At 50.6% G+C, this 15786-nt stretch overlaps 1 protein-coding gene across 1 annotated transcript in view; it reads right to left on the bottom strand.

Annotated features, from left to right (window-relative positions):
* RYR1 (ryanodine receptor 1 (skeletal)) overlaps positions 1 to 15786 on the bottom strand; it is a 164972-nt gene that overhangs the window by 103055 nt on the left and 46131 nt on the right. Inside the window, exons 30-37 of the mRNA XM_011952520.1 lie at positions 15189 to 15349; positions 14473 to 14638; positions 9512 to 9598; positions 9109 to 9335; positions 6527 to 7139; positions 2635 to 2904; positions 1806 to 2006; positions 1350 to 1461 (exon numbers count right to left, since the gene is read on the bottom strand). Of these exons, the coding sequence (XP_011807910.1) occupies positions 1350 to 1461; positions 1806 to 2006; positions 2635 to 2904; positions 6527 to 7139; positions 9109 to 9335; positions 9512 to 9598; positions 14473 to 14638; positions 15189 to 15349 (1837 nt within the window). The remainder of the gene's footprint in view (positions 1 to 1349; positions 1462 to 1805; positions 2007 to 2634; positions 2905 to 6526; positions 7140 to 9108; positions 9336 to 9511; positions 9599 to 14472; positions 14639 to 15188; positions 15350 to 15786) is intronic.

Raw genomic sequence — 15786 nt, 5'->3', positions numbered from 1 at the left:
CAAGTAGCTTGTACCATCATGCCTGCCTAATTTTGTATTTTTAGTAGAGATGGGGTTTCTCCATGTTGGTCAGGCTGGTCTCAAACTCCCGACCTCAGGTGATCTGCCCACCTCGGCCTCCCAAAGTGCTGGGATTACAGGTGTGAGCCACTGCACTCAGCTAAAATACAGAAATTCTGGAGTTGAAAAATAAAATAACTGAAATAAAAAATTACTAGAGGGGGTTTAACAGCATATTTGAGCTGGTAGGAGAAACAGTCAGCGAACTTGAAGGTAGGACATAGAGATTATGTAGCCTGAAGAACAGAAAAGTAAAAGAATGAAGAAAAGTGGGCCAGATGTAGTGGCTCACGCCTGTAATCCAGCACTTTGGGAGGCCCAGGCATGCAAATTGCTTGAGCCCAGGAGTTCAAGACCAGCCTCGGCAACATGGCAAAACCCCGACTCTATAAAAATTTTAAAAATTAGCCAGGCTTGGTAGCGCACACCTGTTCTCCCAGCTACTCAGGAGGCTGAGGTAGGAGGATGGCTTGAGCCCAGGAGGCACAGGATGCAGTGAGCTAAGATTACACCCATGCACTCCTGCTGGGTGACAGAGTGAGACTGTCTCAAAAAAAGGAAAAGAAAAAGAGCAAAGCAAAATGAAAAAAAGCCTCAGAGACCCGTAGGATGCCATCAAGTGTACCAATATATGCATTATGAGAGACCCAGAGGAAGAGGAAAGGGGCAGAAAAGTATTTGAATAAGTAATTGTCAAAAATATTCCAACTTTGATAAAAAGTAATTATATATCCAAGAAACTCAACAAACTTCCAATAGGATAAATTCAAAGAGCTCTACACCTAGACATCTCATACTAAATTGTTGAAAGGCAAAGACAAAGAGAAAACCTTAAAAGTCAGCCAAGAAAAAGTAATTCATCATGTGTAAGGGAATCTCAATAAGTCTATTAGCAGACTTCTCATCAGAAACCATGGAGGTCATCCATCCATCCTTCCACCCAACCAGCCATCTCTCCATTCAGTTCTCAGCCATCCATCCATCCTTCTCCTCATCCATCCATCTATCCAGCCAGCCAATTTTTACCCACTTCTTCTATCCATCAATTCACATTCCCATTCATTTATCTGCTTATAGCCATCCACCCAAATACCCATATAAACATATCCTTCCACACATCATCTAACTGTTCACTAACACATTCATTCATTCATTCATTCATTCATTCAACCAATAGTTACATAGCACCAATACTGTAGAGGGTTAAGGTCAGGAAATCTTAGGGAAACTTCTGGAGAGGTCTCAAGAGAAAGTTGGTGTAGGGAGGACTCTCTGATCCCACTCCTTACCACAGTGTGCCAGCAGGTCTTGATGAAAGTCAAGCAAATCCTGTCGTATCTCTTCAGGGAGAGGACAGTCTTCCTCATCTGTAACATCTTTGAATTGCAATAGCATATTGATCTAGGGGAAGGTCAAAGGTTAGAATGAGGGTCTGAGATCCCAAAGCAGGAACTCTGAGATCAGAGATAGAAGATGCAATTGTAAGTTCATGTCTAAGGTCATGAGTCAAAGTGTGAGTTAATGAAGACTATTTGAGAGACTAGGGCCAGAGGTTTGAAAGGAGTCAGGGTCAGTCTGAGGTGACTCAGAGGTCAGGTTGGTTCACAGAGTAGGAGATAAATGTATCACTAGGGCCAGGGTTCAAGCACGGGTTTAGAGGTTGAGGGTCCTCAGTGATCAGAGTTGGGAGATGTTGAGGTTGGGGTTTAGATAGTAAGAGTGGCCAGCGTCAGGGGTCAGGTGACCTGCTCCTGGGGCGGGGAGCGGAACTCGCGGGTACGTCTTGCAGTCTCCGCTGCGGTCATGCTGAAGGCTTTCATGAGGAGGCCATAGCGGCTCCGCTGGTTGGCCTGGAGCTTGTCCACATAGCGCTCCGCAAAGGCTGCCAGGGACTCCACACGGTGCTGCAACTCTTGGTCACAGAAATATTCCAGCAGGTGGCACATCTGTGGAAGGACAGCCGTGCAGGAGAAATGGAGGTGAGACCATCAGGACTTCCTTGAAACTTCTATTTCTTCCTCTCCCCTCTCCATGGCCCTGCACAGGTCCAGCCAACATCATTTCCTGCTTGGAACCTTAAGCCTGCCTTCACTGGGCATGGTGGCTCACGCCTGTAATCCCAGCACTTTGAGAGGCCGAGGTGGGTGGATCACCTGAGGTCAGGAAGTCGAGACCAGCCTGGCCAACAGGGCAAAACCCCATTTCAACTAAAAATACAAAAATTAGCTGGGCGTGGTGGCGTATGCCTGTGATCCCAGCTACTCAGGAGGCTGAGGAAGGAGAATCGCTTGAACCCGGGAGGTGGAGGTTACAATGAGCCAAGATGGCACTACTGTATTCCAGCCTGGGCGACAGAGCAAAATTCCGTCTCAAAAAACAAACAAAAAAGACTGCCTTCTCCATGTTCTCATCTCCATGGAAAACAGAGATCTTTCCAAGTCAGCGTTGCTCACTGCCATATGCATTTCCACAGCTCCCCACTGCCTGAGGACAAAGTCCAGGCTCACACCCCACCTACCCTGTGTCTCCCAGCCCAAATGGACAGAGGCTGAAAAGCAGGAAGCAGCAGCCCACCTGTAACTTCACAGACTCTGGCAACTTCATCTGGAGCAGCCCCTCCTCCAAGCCTTCTTCCTTCTCCCCTTCTGCTGCCTCCTCTTCCTCTTTTTCTTCATCTTCCTTTTCCTGTGCTGTTTCCTCCTCATCCTCCTCCTTCTCCTCCTCATCTTCCTCTTCCTCCTCTTCTTCCTCCTCCTCCTCTTCCTCTTCTTCCTCAGTGAAGACTTCAGGCTCAATCATCTTCAAGATCTGTTTCACATCCTCATCACCAAAGATGCCCATCACCTACAGGACAAAGTCTCGGTTCTTCACTGTGGCCTGCAAGGCCTCCGTCATCAGGCCCTGGCCTCACTCTCCAGATCTGCCCCTCATGCACATGCCAATCATTCCTTCACTGGCTGATCGGATTCCTCCCACAGCAGGAATGGCATCCCCCCGCCTTGCCATCCACCCTCCTTAAGATCCACCCAGCTCCTCACTCTGTGTCCCATCCACACAGCCCAGACCACAGAGCCAAATATGAGTGCCTCTCCCATCACAGGTGAGTGTCCCTTCTCTGAAGCCTAAGCATGTGCTGTGTCCTCTGGCCCAGGACACACCCTATGCCTGCATAGCTCCCAGCATACACCAGCTCTCAGTCAACACAATGAAGATGCTAACACATGAGGTGAGGCTCACACCTGTAATCCCAGCACTTTGGAAGGCCAAGGCGGGCAGATCACTTGAGGCCAGGAGTTCGAGACCAGCCTGGCCAACATGGTGAAACCCCGTCTCTACTAAAAATACAAAAAATTAGCCCGGCGCGGTGGTGGGCGCCTGTAGTCCCAGCTACTGGGGAAGCTGAGGCAGGAGAATGGAGTGAACCTGGGAGGCGGAGCTTGCAGTGAGCCAAGATCGTGCCACTGCACTCCAGCCTGGGCAACAGAGGGAGAGTTTGTCTCCAAAAATAATAATAATAATAATAATAAAGTTTAAAAGATGCTAACATACAGAGGTAAAGAGGAGTAGACGAGGGCTGGGTGCGGTGGCTCACGCCTGTAATCCCAGCAGTTTGGGAAGCCGAGGCAGGCGGATCACAAGGTAAGGAGATCGAGACCACGGTGAAACCCCGTCTCTACTAAAAATACAAAAAATTAGCCCGGCGCGGTGGTGGGCGCCTGTAGTCCCAGCTACTCGGGAGGCTGAGGCAGGAGAATCGCTTGAACCTGGGAGGCAGAGGTTGCATTGAGCCGAGATTATGCCACTGCACTCCAGCCTGCATGACAGAGGGAGAGTTTGTCTCCAAAAATAATAATAATAATAATAATAAAGTTTAAAAGATGCTAACATACAGAGGTAAAGAGGAGTAGACGAGGGCTGGGTGCAGTGGCTCACGCCTGTAATCCCAGCAGTTTGGGAAGCCGAGGCAGGCGGATCACAAGGTAAGGAGATCGAGACCACGGTGAAACCCCGTCTCTACTAAAAATACAAAAAATTAGCCCGGCGCGGTGGTGGGCGCCTGTAGTCCCAGCTACTGGGGAAGCTGAGGCAGGAGAATGGAGTGAACCTGGGAGGCGGAGCTTGCAGTGAGCCAAGATCGTGCCACTGCACTCCAGCCTGGGCAACAGCGGGACTCCGTCTCAAAAAAAAAAAAGAGGAGTAGACGAAAGGGAAGAAGAGTGAGGGGGAGAGAGACAGATGGATGAATGGAGGGAGGACTGGATGGATGGCTGGATGAATCGAGAGTTGGAATGGTAGAGGTTTGAAGGAAAGATGAATAAGTGGATGATGATGGAGAGATGAAGGAAATGGTGGAGGAAGAGATGATAGGTGGATGGATGAGAGAAGGATAAAGGATGTATAGGTAGGTGGCTAGGTGATGGATGGGTTGATAGATGCATGAGGAAGTAAATAAATATGTGGAGAAATAGATAAATTAGTGAATAGCCATGAGGGTAGAGGGGATGGTTGGCCACATGGCTGGATAAGTTCATGTACAAAAAGTTGGGGCCAGGTGTGGTGGCTCACACCTGTAATCACAGTACTTCGGGAGGCTGAGGCAAGATGACCACTTGAACCCAGGAGTTTGAGACTGCAGTGGGCTACAATCATGTCACTGCATTCTAGCCTGGGCATGACCCTCTCACTAAATAAAATAAAATTAAAAATAATAAATAAAAACAAAATTAGGTTGAGCAGAGTGTCTCATGCCTGTAATCTCAACACTGGGAGGCCAAAGTGGGAGAACAGCTTGAGCCCAGGAGTTCAAGACCAGCTTGGGCAACATAGTGAGACTCCACCTCTACAAAAAATTTAAAAATTAGCGGGGCATGGTGGTGCACACCTGTAGTCCCAGGTATTCAGGAGGCTGAGGTAGAAGGATTGCTTAAGCCCAGGAGGTTGAGGTTACAGTGAGCCATTATTGTGCCATTGCACTCCAGCCTGGGTGACAGAGCAAGACCCTGTCTCAAAAACAAACACCTGGGCACAGTGGCTCATGCCTATAGTTCCAGCACTTTAGCAGGATGAGGTGGGTGGATCATGAAGTCAGGAGTTCAAGACCAGCCTGGCCAACATGGTGAAACCCCATCTCTATTAAAAATACAAAAATTAGCCGGGCATGGTGGCAGGCGCCTGTAATCCCACCTACTTGGGAGGCTGAGGCAGGAGAATCGCTTGAACATGAGAATTGGAGGTTGCAGTGAGCTGAGATTGTGCCACTGCACTCTTCAGCCTGGGTGACAGAGCAAGACTTCATCTCAAAACAAACGAACAAACAAAATCAAAAAGATGGATATATAAATGAATAGTTAGATGGGTATATGAATAAAAGGGTACATGATACAAGGGATGGACAGAAGGATAGGGAATGGTTAGATGGATGGGTGTGGATGTCTAAATGGATTTGTGGGTAGGTGGATGGGTGTACATACATATGAATGGAGAGATGGATGGATGGATGAAGGGTAGGTGGGAAACGGAGGAACGGATGGATCTGTGGATGTAGGTATGGATGGACGCATAGGTGGGAGGAGATGATTATTGGACCTATGGAAGGAAAGACAGATTAATACATAAATGGGTAGGTGGATAGACGAACAGATGGAATGGTGGATGGACCGCTGTATGAATGAATGAAAAGATGGATGGGCAAATAGATTGAAACTTGGATAGATGGGTACATGAATGAATGAATGGAGTGGTGGAGAACAAAAGGATAAAAAGGCAGATGGACTTGTTGATGGAAAGATGATCTATACACATGAACGGATAGGATGAATGGGTGGATGGAAAGGCGGGTGGAGGACGGATGGATTGATGGATAGATGAATGATGGTTGGTTGGATAGATGAATAGGAAGAAAGAAGAGATGAATAAACATAAATAGATGACAGGTGAGCAGATGGAGGGAAAGGTGAATGAAGGATAGGGAGACGGTGGAAGGATACATAGAAAGGTGGATGGAGGCCGAGCGCGGTGGCTCACGCCTGTAATCCCAGCACTTTGGGAGGCAAGGTGGGCGAATCACGAGGTCAGGAGTTCGAGACCAGCCTGGCCAACATGGTGAAAGCAGTCTCTACTAAAAATACAAATATTAGCCGGGCGTGGTGGCACATGCCTGTAGTCCCAGCTACTCTGGGGGCTGAGGCAGGAGAATTACTTGAACCGGGAGGCGCGGGTTGCAGTGAGCTGAGATTGTGCCACTGCACTCCAGCCTGGGCGACAGAGTGGGACTCTATCTCGAAACAAATAATAATAATAATAATAATAATAATAATAATAAAAAGAAAGGTGGATGGATGTATAGGGGAGGGAAGGAATGGGTGGTTGGATGCATAAAAATAGAGCAGGATTGATGCACGTATTTCTGGAGTTTTGGGACTGTGGAAGAAGAACGGGACAGAGGGAAGCAGGAGGAAGCCATTACCAGCAGGGTGGACACGAGCTTGAGCACAGGCACAAACTGGAACTCCACGGAGCCCCCGACGGGGTCTCGAGCGTGCTGCCCACCATCGCGCACCGCCTCCCCCAGCATCCTCAGTGCCTTGTCCCGTAGGGCCTCCAGCGGGATGGCGGGGCTGAGGCGGGCCGGAGCCTCTGCTGCCCCAGCAGCTGGCAGAGCCGCCACGAAACAGGGGGCCGAGAAATGATGCGGGGGCCGCAGCGAAGTGCTGACTCCAACTCCCGGCAGGCCGTGCCGGGGGTGACCATTTTCTGTGCTCCTTCCAGGAGGGAAGAGGGTGATGGCGCGGGTCTCAGGCGTGAGGGGCACGATGTATTCAGAGAGCATGGAGCGGCGGCTGCGGCAGGCACTTTCGAGGTGGATGCTAATGAGGAGGTCGTAGTAGCCTGCACGCAGTGGGCCTGGCAGGTGCGCGTCCTCCAGGGCGTGCAGCAGCTGAGCCTGGTCCACGTGGCTGCACAGAGCGTGCGCCACGCGATTGTTGCCCAGGGCGCACACAGCGCGGTAGAGGCGCAGGGTGTGCGAGTGGAAGCGCTGCAGGTCTAGGCGCTCCGACAACTCCAGGATGTCCATGCATCTGCAGCAGAGGTAGGAAACAGACAGAGACAGATGAATGAGCCTCCTGCATCCGAACAGCCACCATCTCTTCCTCCATTTCCTTCATCATTACCCACCCATTCATTCATTCATCCATCTCTCCTTCAAACCCTTACCATTCTATCAATCAATTCACCCATTGTGGGAGAAGATGGGAGACAGAGACACAGACCCCAGAGAGGCAGAGATGCTTAGATGAGTGTCGAAGGCTGCAGCAGGGAGTTCCAGTGGCTTCCCAGCTTAGGGTTCTGTGAGGGCAGTGGAGCTGAGTCTAGGAGTCTTTCAATGGTTCTGGAAGTCCCTAAGGGATCTGGGAGGCCCCTGGGATAACTCTGAGGTCCCTGGGATGATCTGGGACTTTGTAAGAGTCTGAGAGTCCATGTAGAACATCTGATGTTCCCAAGATGTGTTTGGGCCCCCAGATTGGGTCTGAACCCCACTCTGGCAGGTCTGAGTACACTGGTTGTGTTTGATTGCCATTAGAATGTAAATTCCAAGGGCAGGACATTTCTGCCTGTTTTGTTTTTGCTTTTATTTGTTGTATTCCCAGCACCTACAACCACACCTAGCACATAGTAAAGTGCTCAGCATTTTTGTTGTTGTTGTTATTTTTTAGTGATGGGGTCTTGCTCTGTCGTCCAGGCTAGAGTGCAGTGGTGTGATCCTAGCTCTGCAGCCTTGAACTCCTGGGCTTAAGCAATCCTCCTGCCTCAGCCTCCCAAGTAGCTGAGACTACATGTGTGTGCCACCAAGCCAAGCTAATTAAAAAGAAAAAAAAAATGTGGGGATGGGTTCTCACTATGCTTCCTGGTGGTTTCAAACCCCTGGCCTCAAGCAACCCTCCCTCCTCCTCAGCCTCCTGAAGTGCTCAGCTTACAAGCATGAGCCACTGTGCCCATAAATCTTTGTTGAATGAATAAATAAATAAATGGGTGCGTCTGGGGCCCTGGGGATGACTCTGGGTCCCTTTGGACATGTCCGAGGATCCTGAGTTATGTACAAGCATTACTAGAATGTCACTTCACAGGGGCTTGGTGTCTCCAGCCTAGAATACTACCCAGCCAATAGGAGGAACCCAGAGCTATTAGTTGAATGGAGGAAGGAAGGAAGGTAGGAAGGAAGGAAGGAAGGCAGGCAGGCAGGCAGAAACTTCCTGGCTGAGTCTGGGATCGCTCCCATGTTCAGAGGTCTATTTTTTGAGACGGCGTCTTGCTCTGTTGCCCAGGCTGAAGTGCAGTGGCGCGATCTCAGCTCACTGCAACCTCCGCCTCCTGGGTTCAAGCAAATCTCATGCCTCAGCCTCCCGAGTAGCTGGGACTGCAGGTGGACACCACCACAACCGGCTCATTTTTGTATTTTTACAAAGTATTTTTACTCTTGACCTTAGGTGATCCGCCTGCCTTAGCCTCCCAAAGTGCTGGGATTGCAGGCGTGAGCCACCGTGCCTGGCCATTTTCAGAGTTCCTAAGAGTAACCCTGCCATCCATGTGAATGCGTCTGTGGCCCTAGGTGTGTCTGGATCTTCTGGGATGGGTTTGAGATCTCCATGGGATTCTTCGTTTCCCTGGGTATGCCCAAGAGACTCTAGGGTGCATCCAAGCCTCCCTGAACCGTGTCCAGGGATCCTAGGGTGTACTTGGGGCCCCCTGGGGTGTTGCTGTGGGTCTGGCTCCCTGAGATGGGTTTGGGGCCCTGTGGAGTGGCTCTGGGCCCCTGGGGTATTGTCTGGGTCCCTTAGGGTGGAGGCTGCTGAGTTGAGTCTGAATCCCCCTGGGGTGTGTAATCTGGGGATGTCTGAGCTGAGTCCGAGTCCCCTGAGGTAGGTCTGGAGATTCCTGGGGTGTTGCCCGGAATCCCAGGGTTGTGTTGAGGAGGGGCACTGAGTCGGACCCCGACTCCAGAGGGCTTGCAACACCTGCCCACCCCTGCATAGCTGGGCTGGCTCTGACCGGTTCTCCTCGGGGATGTGCAGCGCCATCATGGTCAGCGGCTCCCGGCACTGCACGGCCCAGCCCAGCCGCTCGCCGGCGCGCCTTGTCTCCACCTGCAGGAAGTGGTTGGGCATGCGGCTCCAGGACACTGGCATCAGCATCTGCATCTCCAGCCGCGGCGGGCACTGCGGGGCCGGGTTCTTGCGCTCGCTCTGGAACATGGCGGCTGACAACGGCATGATGTTCTGAGCGCAGAGAGACAGGCATGGGTCAAGATGGCCAGCCCCCTGTGTCCCACCACACCACTTCCAGGAAGACCTCTTAGATTGCCCCCTCCCTTTCAGTGGCTCTGCCTGCCTCGCCTCCCCACACTTCCTGCCTCAGCCTGCCCCCATTAGCGCCCCCATCACGGCACTTGTACCTTCTGCTTCCCCAGCTCAAACTGGATGACGTTCTGGTGGGTGGGCAGGACGAAGACAGCAGGAAATAGTTTTGTGTTGGGTTCCACCTGGCAGGGGAGAAAAGGAAAGGTGAGGAAACGGGTGGGCTGAAGGGAGGGTTGGCTCTGGACCTCAAACTCTGGGGCCTATTTGCGGGTCCTCATCTGAGCATTAGAGGCTCCAAAATGGCTCAGAAGTCACCCTTAAACTGTCCCACCTCTGATCCAGCCAGGACAACCTCCTCCAACTCTCCTAGGGCAACCTATCATCTGTCTCTGCACACATCACACCCCACACTGGGAATGCCTTTCCCATTTCTCTCCCAAGCATACTCATTCTTCAAAACCCAAAGAGTGCGGTGGCTCACACCTGTAATCCTAGAATTTTGGGAGGCTGAAGTGGGAGGGTCACTTGAGCCTAAGAGTTCAAGAGCAGCCTGGGCAACATAGTGAGACCCCATCTCTACAAAAAAATAAAAAATTAGCCAGGTGTGGTGGTCCATATCTGTAGTTGCAGCTGCTCAGGAGGCTAAGATGAATCACTTGAGCCTGGGAGGTCGAGGCTGGAGTAAGCCATGATTGCACCACTGCACTTCAGCCTGGGTGACAGAACAAGACCCTATCTCAAAACAAAAATTAAAACAAAGAATTCCAGGAAGTGTCCTCAGACTGTCTTGCCCCACTCCCATCTTTCCAGTGGAGCCCGTCTAGCCAGCTTCCGCCTCCACAAATAACACTGTCTCTGAAGCAGTCTCGCCCGCCAAACCCGATCTAATTGCACCCTGTGACCCAACTCCCAGTTTACAGGAAATACAGGGGACAAAGGAAAATGTTAAAAGGCCACCACAGGAATGCACCAGCCAGATCCAGGCTATGGGAAACCAGGCCAGCCCTCTCCAGATTTAATATACACAGGAAGCCTGGGATCCTGTCAAAATCAGATTCTGATTTGGTAGGCATAGGAAGGGGCCTGAGACTCTGCATTTATTTAATTTTAATCCTTTTTTTTTTTTTTGAGATGAAGTCTCACTCTGTCACCCAGGCTGGAGTGCAGTAGTGCAATCTTGGCTCGCTGCAACCTCCACCTCCCGTGTTCAAGCGATTCTCCTGTCTCAGCCTCCCAAGTAGCTGGGATTACAGGTGCCCGCCACCATGCCAGGCTAATTTTTGTATTTTTAGTAGAGATGGGGTTTCACCATGTTGGCCAGGCTGGTCTCGAACTCCTGACCTCAGGCGATCTGCCTGCCTCGGCCTCCCAAAGTGCTGGGATTACAAGTGTGAGCCACCACACCCGGCCCATTTTAATTTTTTTAAAAGAAGCAGGGTCTTGCTCTGTCACCCAGGCTGCAGTGCAGTGGCGCAATCATAGCTCACTACAACCTCTGCCTCCCAGACTCAAGTGATCCTCCTGCCTCAGCCTCCTCCAGAGTAGCTGGAACTGCAGGTGCCTAACACTAGACCCAGCTAAAGATCCTGCAGCTCTGACAAGCTCCCAGGTGATGCTGACCCTGCTGGTTGGTCCAGGGACCACACTTCGAGGAGCAGAGCCCTACAGGACAAATAGTCTGGCTCCTTCAACAGATATATTTCTAGGGGGAAAAAAATGAGAAAGAAGAAGTGGAGGGGGAAATCCACATATGAAATGAAACTCAAGGTACACAGCAACCAGCTAAAATATATGACCCTGGGTTGAGTATGGTGGTGCACGCCTGTAATCCCAGCACGGGATTATATGCTGGGATTACATGGGAGGTGGAGGTGGGCAAATTGTTTGAGGTCAGGAGTTCAAGACCGGCCTGGGCAACATGGCAAAACACCGTCTCTACAAAAAATAGAAAAATTAGCCAGGTGTGGTGGTGCGCGTCTGTGCTCCCAGCTACTTGGTAGGCTGAGGTGGGAGGATCGTTTGATCCCAGGAGGTTGAGGCTGCAGTGAACCAAGATTACACCACTGTGCACCAGCCTGGGTGACAGAATGAGACCCTGTCTTAATAAATTAAAATAAATAAATAAGTAGGGTTGAGTAAGGTTGGCACCACTGCACACTTGCCTGGGTGACAGAGCGAGACTCTGTCTAATAAATTAAGATAAATAAATAAATAAATAAGGTTGAGTACGGTTGGCACCACTGTGCACCAGCCTGGGTGACAGAGCCAGACTCCGTCTTAATAAATTAAATAATTAAATAAATAAGGTTGAGCATGCTGGCTCACACTGTAATCCCAGCACTTTGGGAGGCCAAGGCGGGAGGGTCGCTTGAGCCCAGGAGTTCAAGACCAGGCTGGGCAATATAGCCAGACCCCGTTTCTATTAAAAATACAAAAATTAGCCAGGTGTGGTGGCGCACGCCTGTAATCCCACCTACTTAGGAGGCTTGAGCCTGGGAGGTGAGGGTTGCCATGAGACAAGACCACACCACTGCACTCCAGATTGGGTGACAGAGTGAGACATTGTCTCAAAAAATAAGAATAAAAATAAATAGTAAATAAAATAAAATATATGACCCTACTTAGATTCTGATTCAAACGAAGAAATGGTAAAAAGACATTTTTGGGACAGCCAAAGAAATCTGAACACAAACTAGATATTTGATGATATTTAGAAACCATCGTTGTTTTTTTTTTTTATTTTAGGTGATAGTGCTACTGTGATTATGCTCTTTAAGATCATCCTTATCTTTTAAAGATACATACTGAAAAGAGATGAAACTATCTGATGTCTGCAATTTCCTTCAAAATTACCCAGTGGGTGTGGAAAGGAGGTAGATATAAAAAGATGAAACAGGCCGGGCGCGGTGGCTCAAACCTGTAATCCCAGCACTTTGGGAGGCTGAGACGGACGGATCACGAGGTCAGGAGATCGAGACCATCCTGGCCTATACGGTGAAACCCCGTCTCTACTAAAAAACACAAAAAACTAGCCGGGCGAGGTGGCGGGGGCCTGTAGTCCCAGCTACTCGGGAGGCTGAGGCAGGAGAATGGCGTAAACCCAGGAGGCGGAACTTGCAGTGAGCCGAGATCCGGCCACTGCACTCCAGCCTGGGCGACAGAGCAAGACTCCGTCTCAAAAAAAAAAAAAAAAAAAGATGAAACAAGTCAGGCGCAGTGGCTCATACCTGTCATCCCAGCACTTTGGGAGGCTGAGGCAAGAGGATTGCTTGAGCCCAAGAGTTGGAGACCAGCCTGGGCAACATAGCAAGATCCTGTCTCCACTAAAACTAAAAGAATTAGCCAGGCAGGATGGTGCACACCTGTAGTCTCAGCTACTCAGGAGGCTGAGGTGGGAGGATCACCTGAACCTGGGAGGCAGAGGTTGCAGTGAGCCGAGATTGCGCCACCGCACTCCAGCCTGGGTGACAGAGGGAGATCCTCTCTCAAAAAACAAACAAACACACACAAAAGATGAAACAAGATTGGCTGTGAGTGGGTGACAGTTGAAGCTGTGTGACAGGGGCGTGGCAGTTCGTTATACTATTCCATTCTTGCATATGTTTTTAATTCTTCATTTAACATAAAGTTTTAGCTAGGAGCGGTGGCTCACGCCTGCAATCCCAGCACTTTGGGAGGCTGAGGCAGAAGGATTGCTTGAGACCAGGAGTTTGAGACCAGCCTGGGCAACACAGTGAGACCCCATCTCTACCATAAATACAAAAAAAATTAGCTGGGCGTGGTGGCACGTGCCTGTGTTCCCAGCTGTTTAGGAGGCTGAAGTGGGAGGATTGCTTGAGCCCAGGAAGGTCAAGGCTGCAGTGAGCTATGATCTCACCATGGCACTCCAGCCTGGGTAACAGAGCAAAACGCTGTCTCAAAAAATAAAAATAAAAAATAAGCCAGGCACAGTGACTCACACCTGTAATCCCAGCACTTTGGGAGGCCAAGGTGGGGAGATCGCTTGAGCCTGGGAGTGAGAGACCAGCCTGGGCAATATGGGGAAAACCCACTTCTACAAAAAATACACACACACACAAAATTAACTAGTCAAGGTGGTGCAACCCTATAGTACCAGCTACTTAGGAGGCTGAGATAGAAGGATTGCTTGAGCCTGGGAAGTTGAGGCTGCAGTCAGCTGTGATCACACCACTGTACTCCAGCCTGGGGGACAGAGTGAGGCCCTTTCTCAAAATAAATAAAATAAAATGCAATAAAATTTCATAGCCAAAAATGGATGCCAAAAAATTAAAGTTGTACAAACCCACCTTAGATAAATTAATGGATAAGTAGCTTAATATGTGATAAGGCCAATATCTGCAAAGTTGATAGCAGATTCCTGGGGGTGGATACAGGGTGTTATCCATATAGTTCCTTCAATTTTGCTGTATAGTTGAAAATTTTCAGAACAAAATGTTGAAAAGGAAAAGGCCACCTTAGGATTCTGGCCCATCCTAGCATGTTCCCTGCTTGGAGAGAAGTTAGTGACTGGTGTCACCCAGCCCAAGAGGGAATAGAGACCTCTTTGCAAGGTCAAGGCTGGACTCTGGCTGAGTGTGGTGGCTCAGGCCTGTAATCCCAGCACTTTGGGAGGCCAAGGTGGGTGGATCACTTGAGGTCAGGAGTTTGAGACCAGCCTGGCCAACATAGCGAAACCTCATCTCTACTAAAAATATAAAACTTAGCTGGTTGTCGTGGTGTACTCCTGTAATCCCAGCTACTTAGGAGGCTGAGGCAGGAGAATCCCTCTAACCCAAGAGGCGAAGGTTGCGGTAAGCCAGGATCATGCCATTTGCACTCCAGTCTGGGCAACAGAGTGAGATTCTGTATCTCCTCCAGTCTGGACCTTGGCTTCATGGAAGTTTCAACAAGGTGGTCTCCCAGCGACCTCTTGAGGACAGCCTAGGAGCTCTTTTTGTTCCATCTCTCTGAGGTCTGGCCTCAGGGGACATCTGTAAGGGCTGTCCTGGGATGCTGGGACATGAGGATGCTCTAAGTTGCTGTGGTCTGGACTCACCTGGAAAAAGGTGTTGCTCTCTTTGCCATTGGCTGTAAAGGTCATTAAGCCAGTGGCCAAGTCCACCAGGCACCCAATGACAAGATCCGTGTGGCTGATCCGGCCCTGCTGTCCGGGACTCACAAAGTCCCCACCCCACACCATGTAGCAATTGCTGCACTTGAGGCTGCAGGAGACAGAAGCGGTCACTGCACTCCTCATCTGAGTAGCTCCGGACCCTGGACACCCCCTTCCCCAAGCTCCCGGAAAGACACGACCTCAGAGTCCCATCCCCAAACGCCCGCCCCCTGCAGACCTGAGCACTGAAACCCCTCGCCCCAGACACTGAGCTCTTCGGAGCTGGGATTCTTAGCAGCTGGTGCAGTGGGGAGTCAGGATGGGGGTGGGGCTCTGAAAGGAGGAAAAGGAAAGGAAGCAGGAGGAGAGAGAATGAGATTACAGAGAATGAGAAGGGTGAGATGCAACAGGATGAGAAGGAAAAGGAGAAAATGGAGAAAGAGGAGGAGGAGGAGGAGAAAAATACCAGGGCAGGAAGAGAGGAGAAAAAAGAGAAGGAGGGAAGCGTCCGAGCTGGGTGCCCAGTGCCCCAGAGGATCCTCCTGCTCTAGAAGGTTCCCAGGTCCCACAACCAGGCAGCCACAGAGCTGGTGTCGGGAGCACCCACTGCCTCCTGCCCTCCCCACCCTGCACCACCCACCTCCCCGCAGCCCTAGCACCTGCTGTGGATGTTGCCTTGTTCATCCCCCATGGTCACCGTCACAACCCGGACCTTGCTGAGGTCGAAGCTCATGTCATGCTGATGGTAGTCAGGAGTGACCCAGCCCACCCACACGCAGCTGGGCTCCTGTCCGGCAAAGACCCTCACGGAGTAATAGTACTGGGGACACAGGAGGGGAACCAGTGGTCAGTCTGGAAGTCTGGGGACTCGGGCTCCCTGGGTCTTGAAATTGGTTTCCCTGGACCGTCAGGTCCTCTGGGAGTTTAACAGGAACTTGCTGAATCTGAGACCCCCACCCCCTGGTTATGTCTGTTTCTGTGTCAATTTGTACAATTCTATATTTAGGAGTCCCTTGGGAATATTGTGTGACAACACCATGTCTGGGTTCCTCCCAGGTTACAGCAGACTGACAAATAAATAATTGCAGGCCGGGTGCGGTGGCTCACGCCTGTAATCCCAGCACTTTGAGAGACTGAGGCAGGTGGATCACCTGAGGTCAGGAGTTTGAGACCAGTCTGACCAATATGGTGAAACCCTATCTCTACTAAAAGTACAAAAATTAGCCGGGCATAGTGGCGGGCGCCTGTAGTCCCAGC

The sequence above is a fragment of the Colobus angolensis genome, unplaced genomic scaffold, assembly GCF_000951035.1.
Source record: "Colobus angolensis palliatus isolate OR3802 unplaced genomic scaffold, Cang.pa_1.0 Scaffold34, whole genome shotgun sequence".
NCBI classification, from domain to species: Eukaryota; Metazoa; Chordata; class Mammalia; order Primates; family Cercopithecidae; genus Colobus; species Colobus angolensis.
This window is presented reverse-complemented; position numbering and strand designations above follow the sequence as displayed.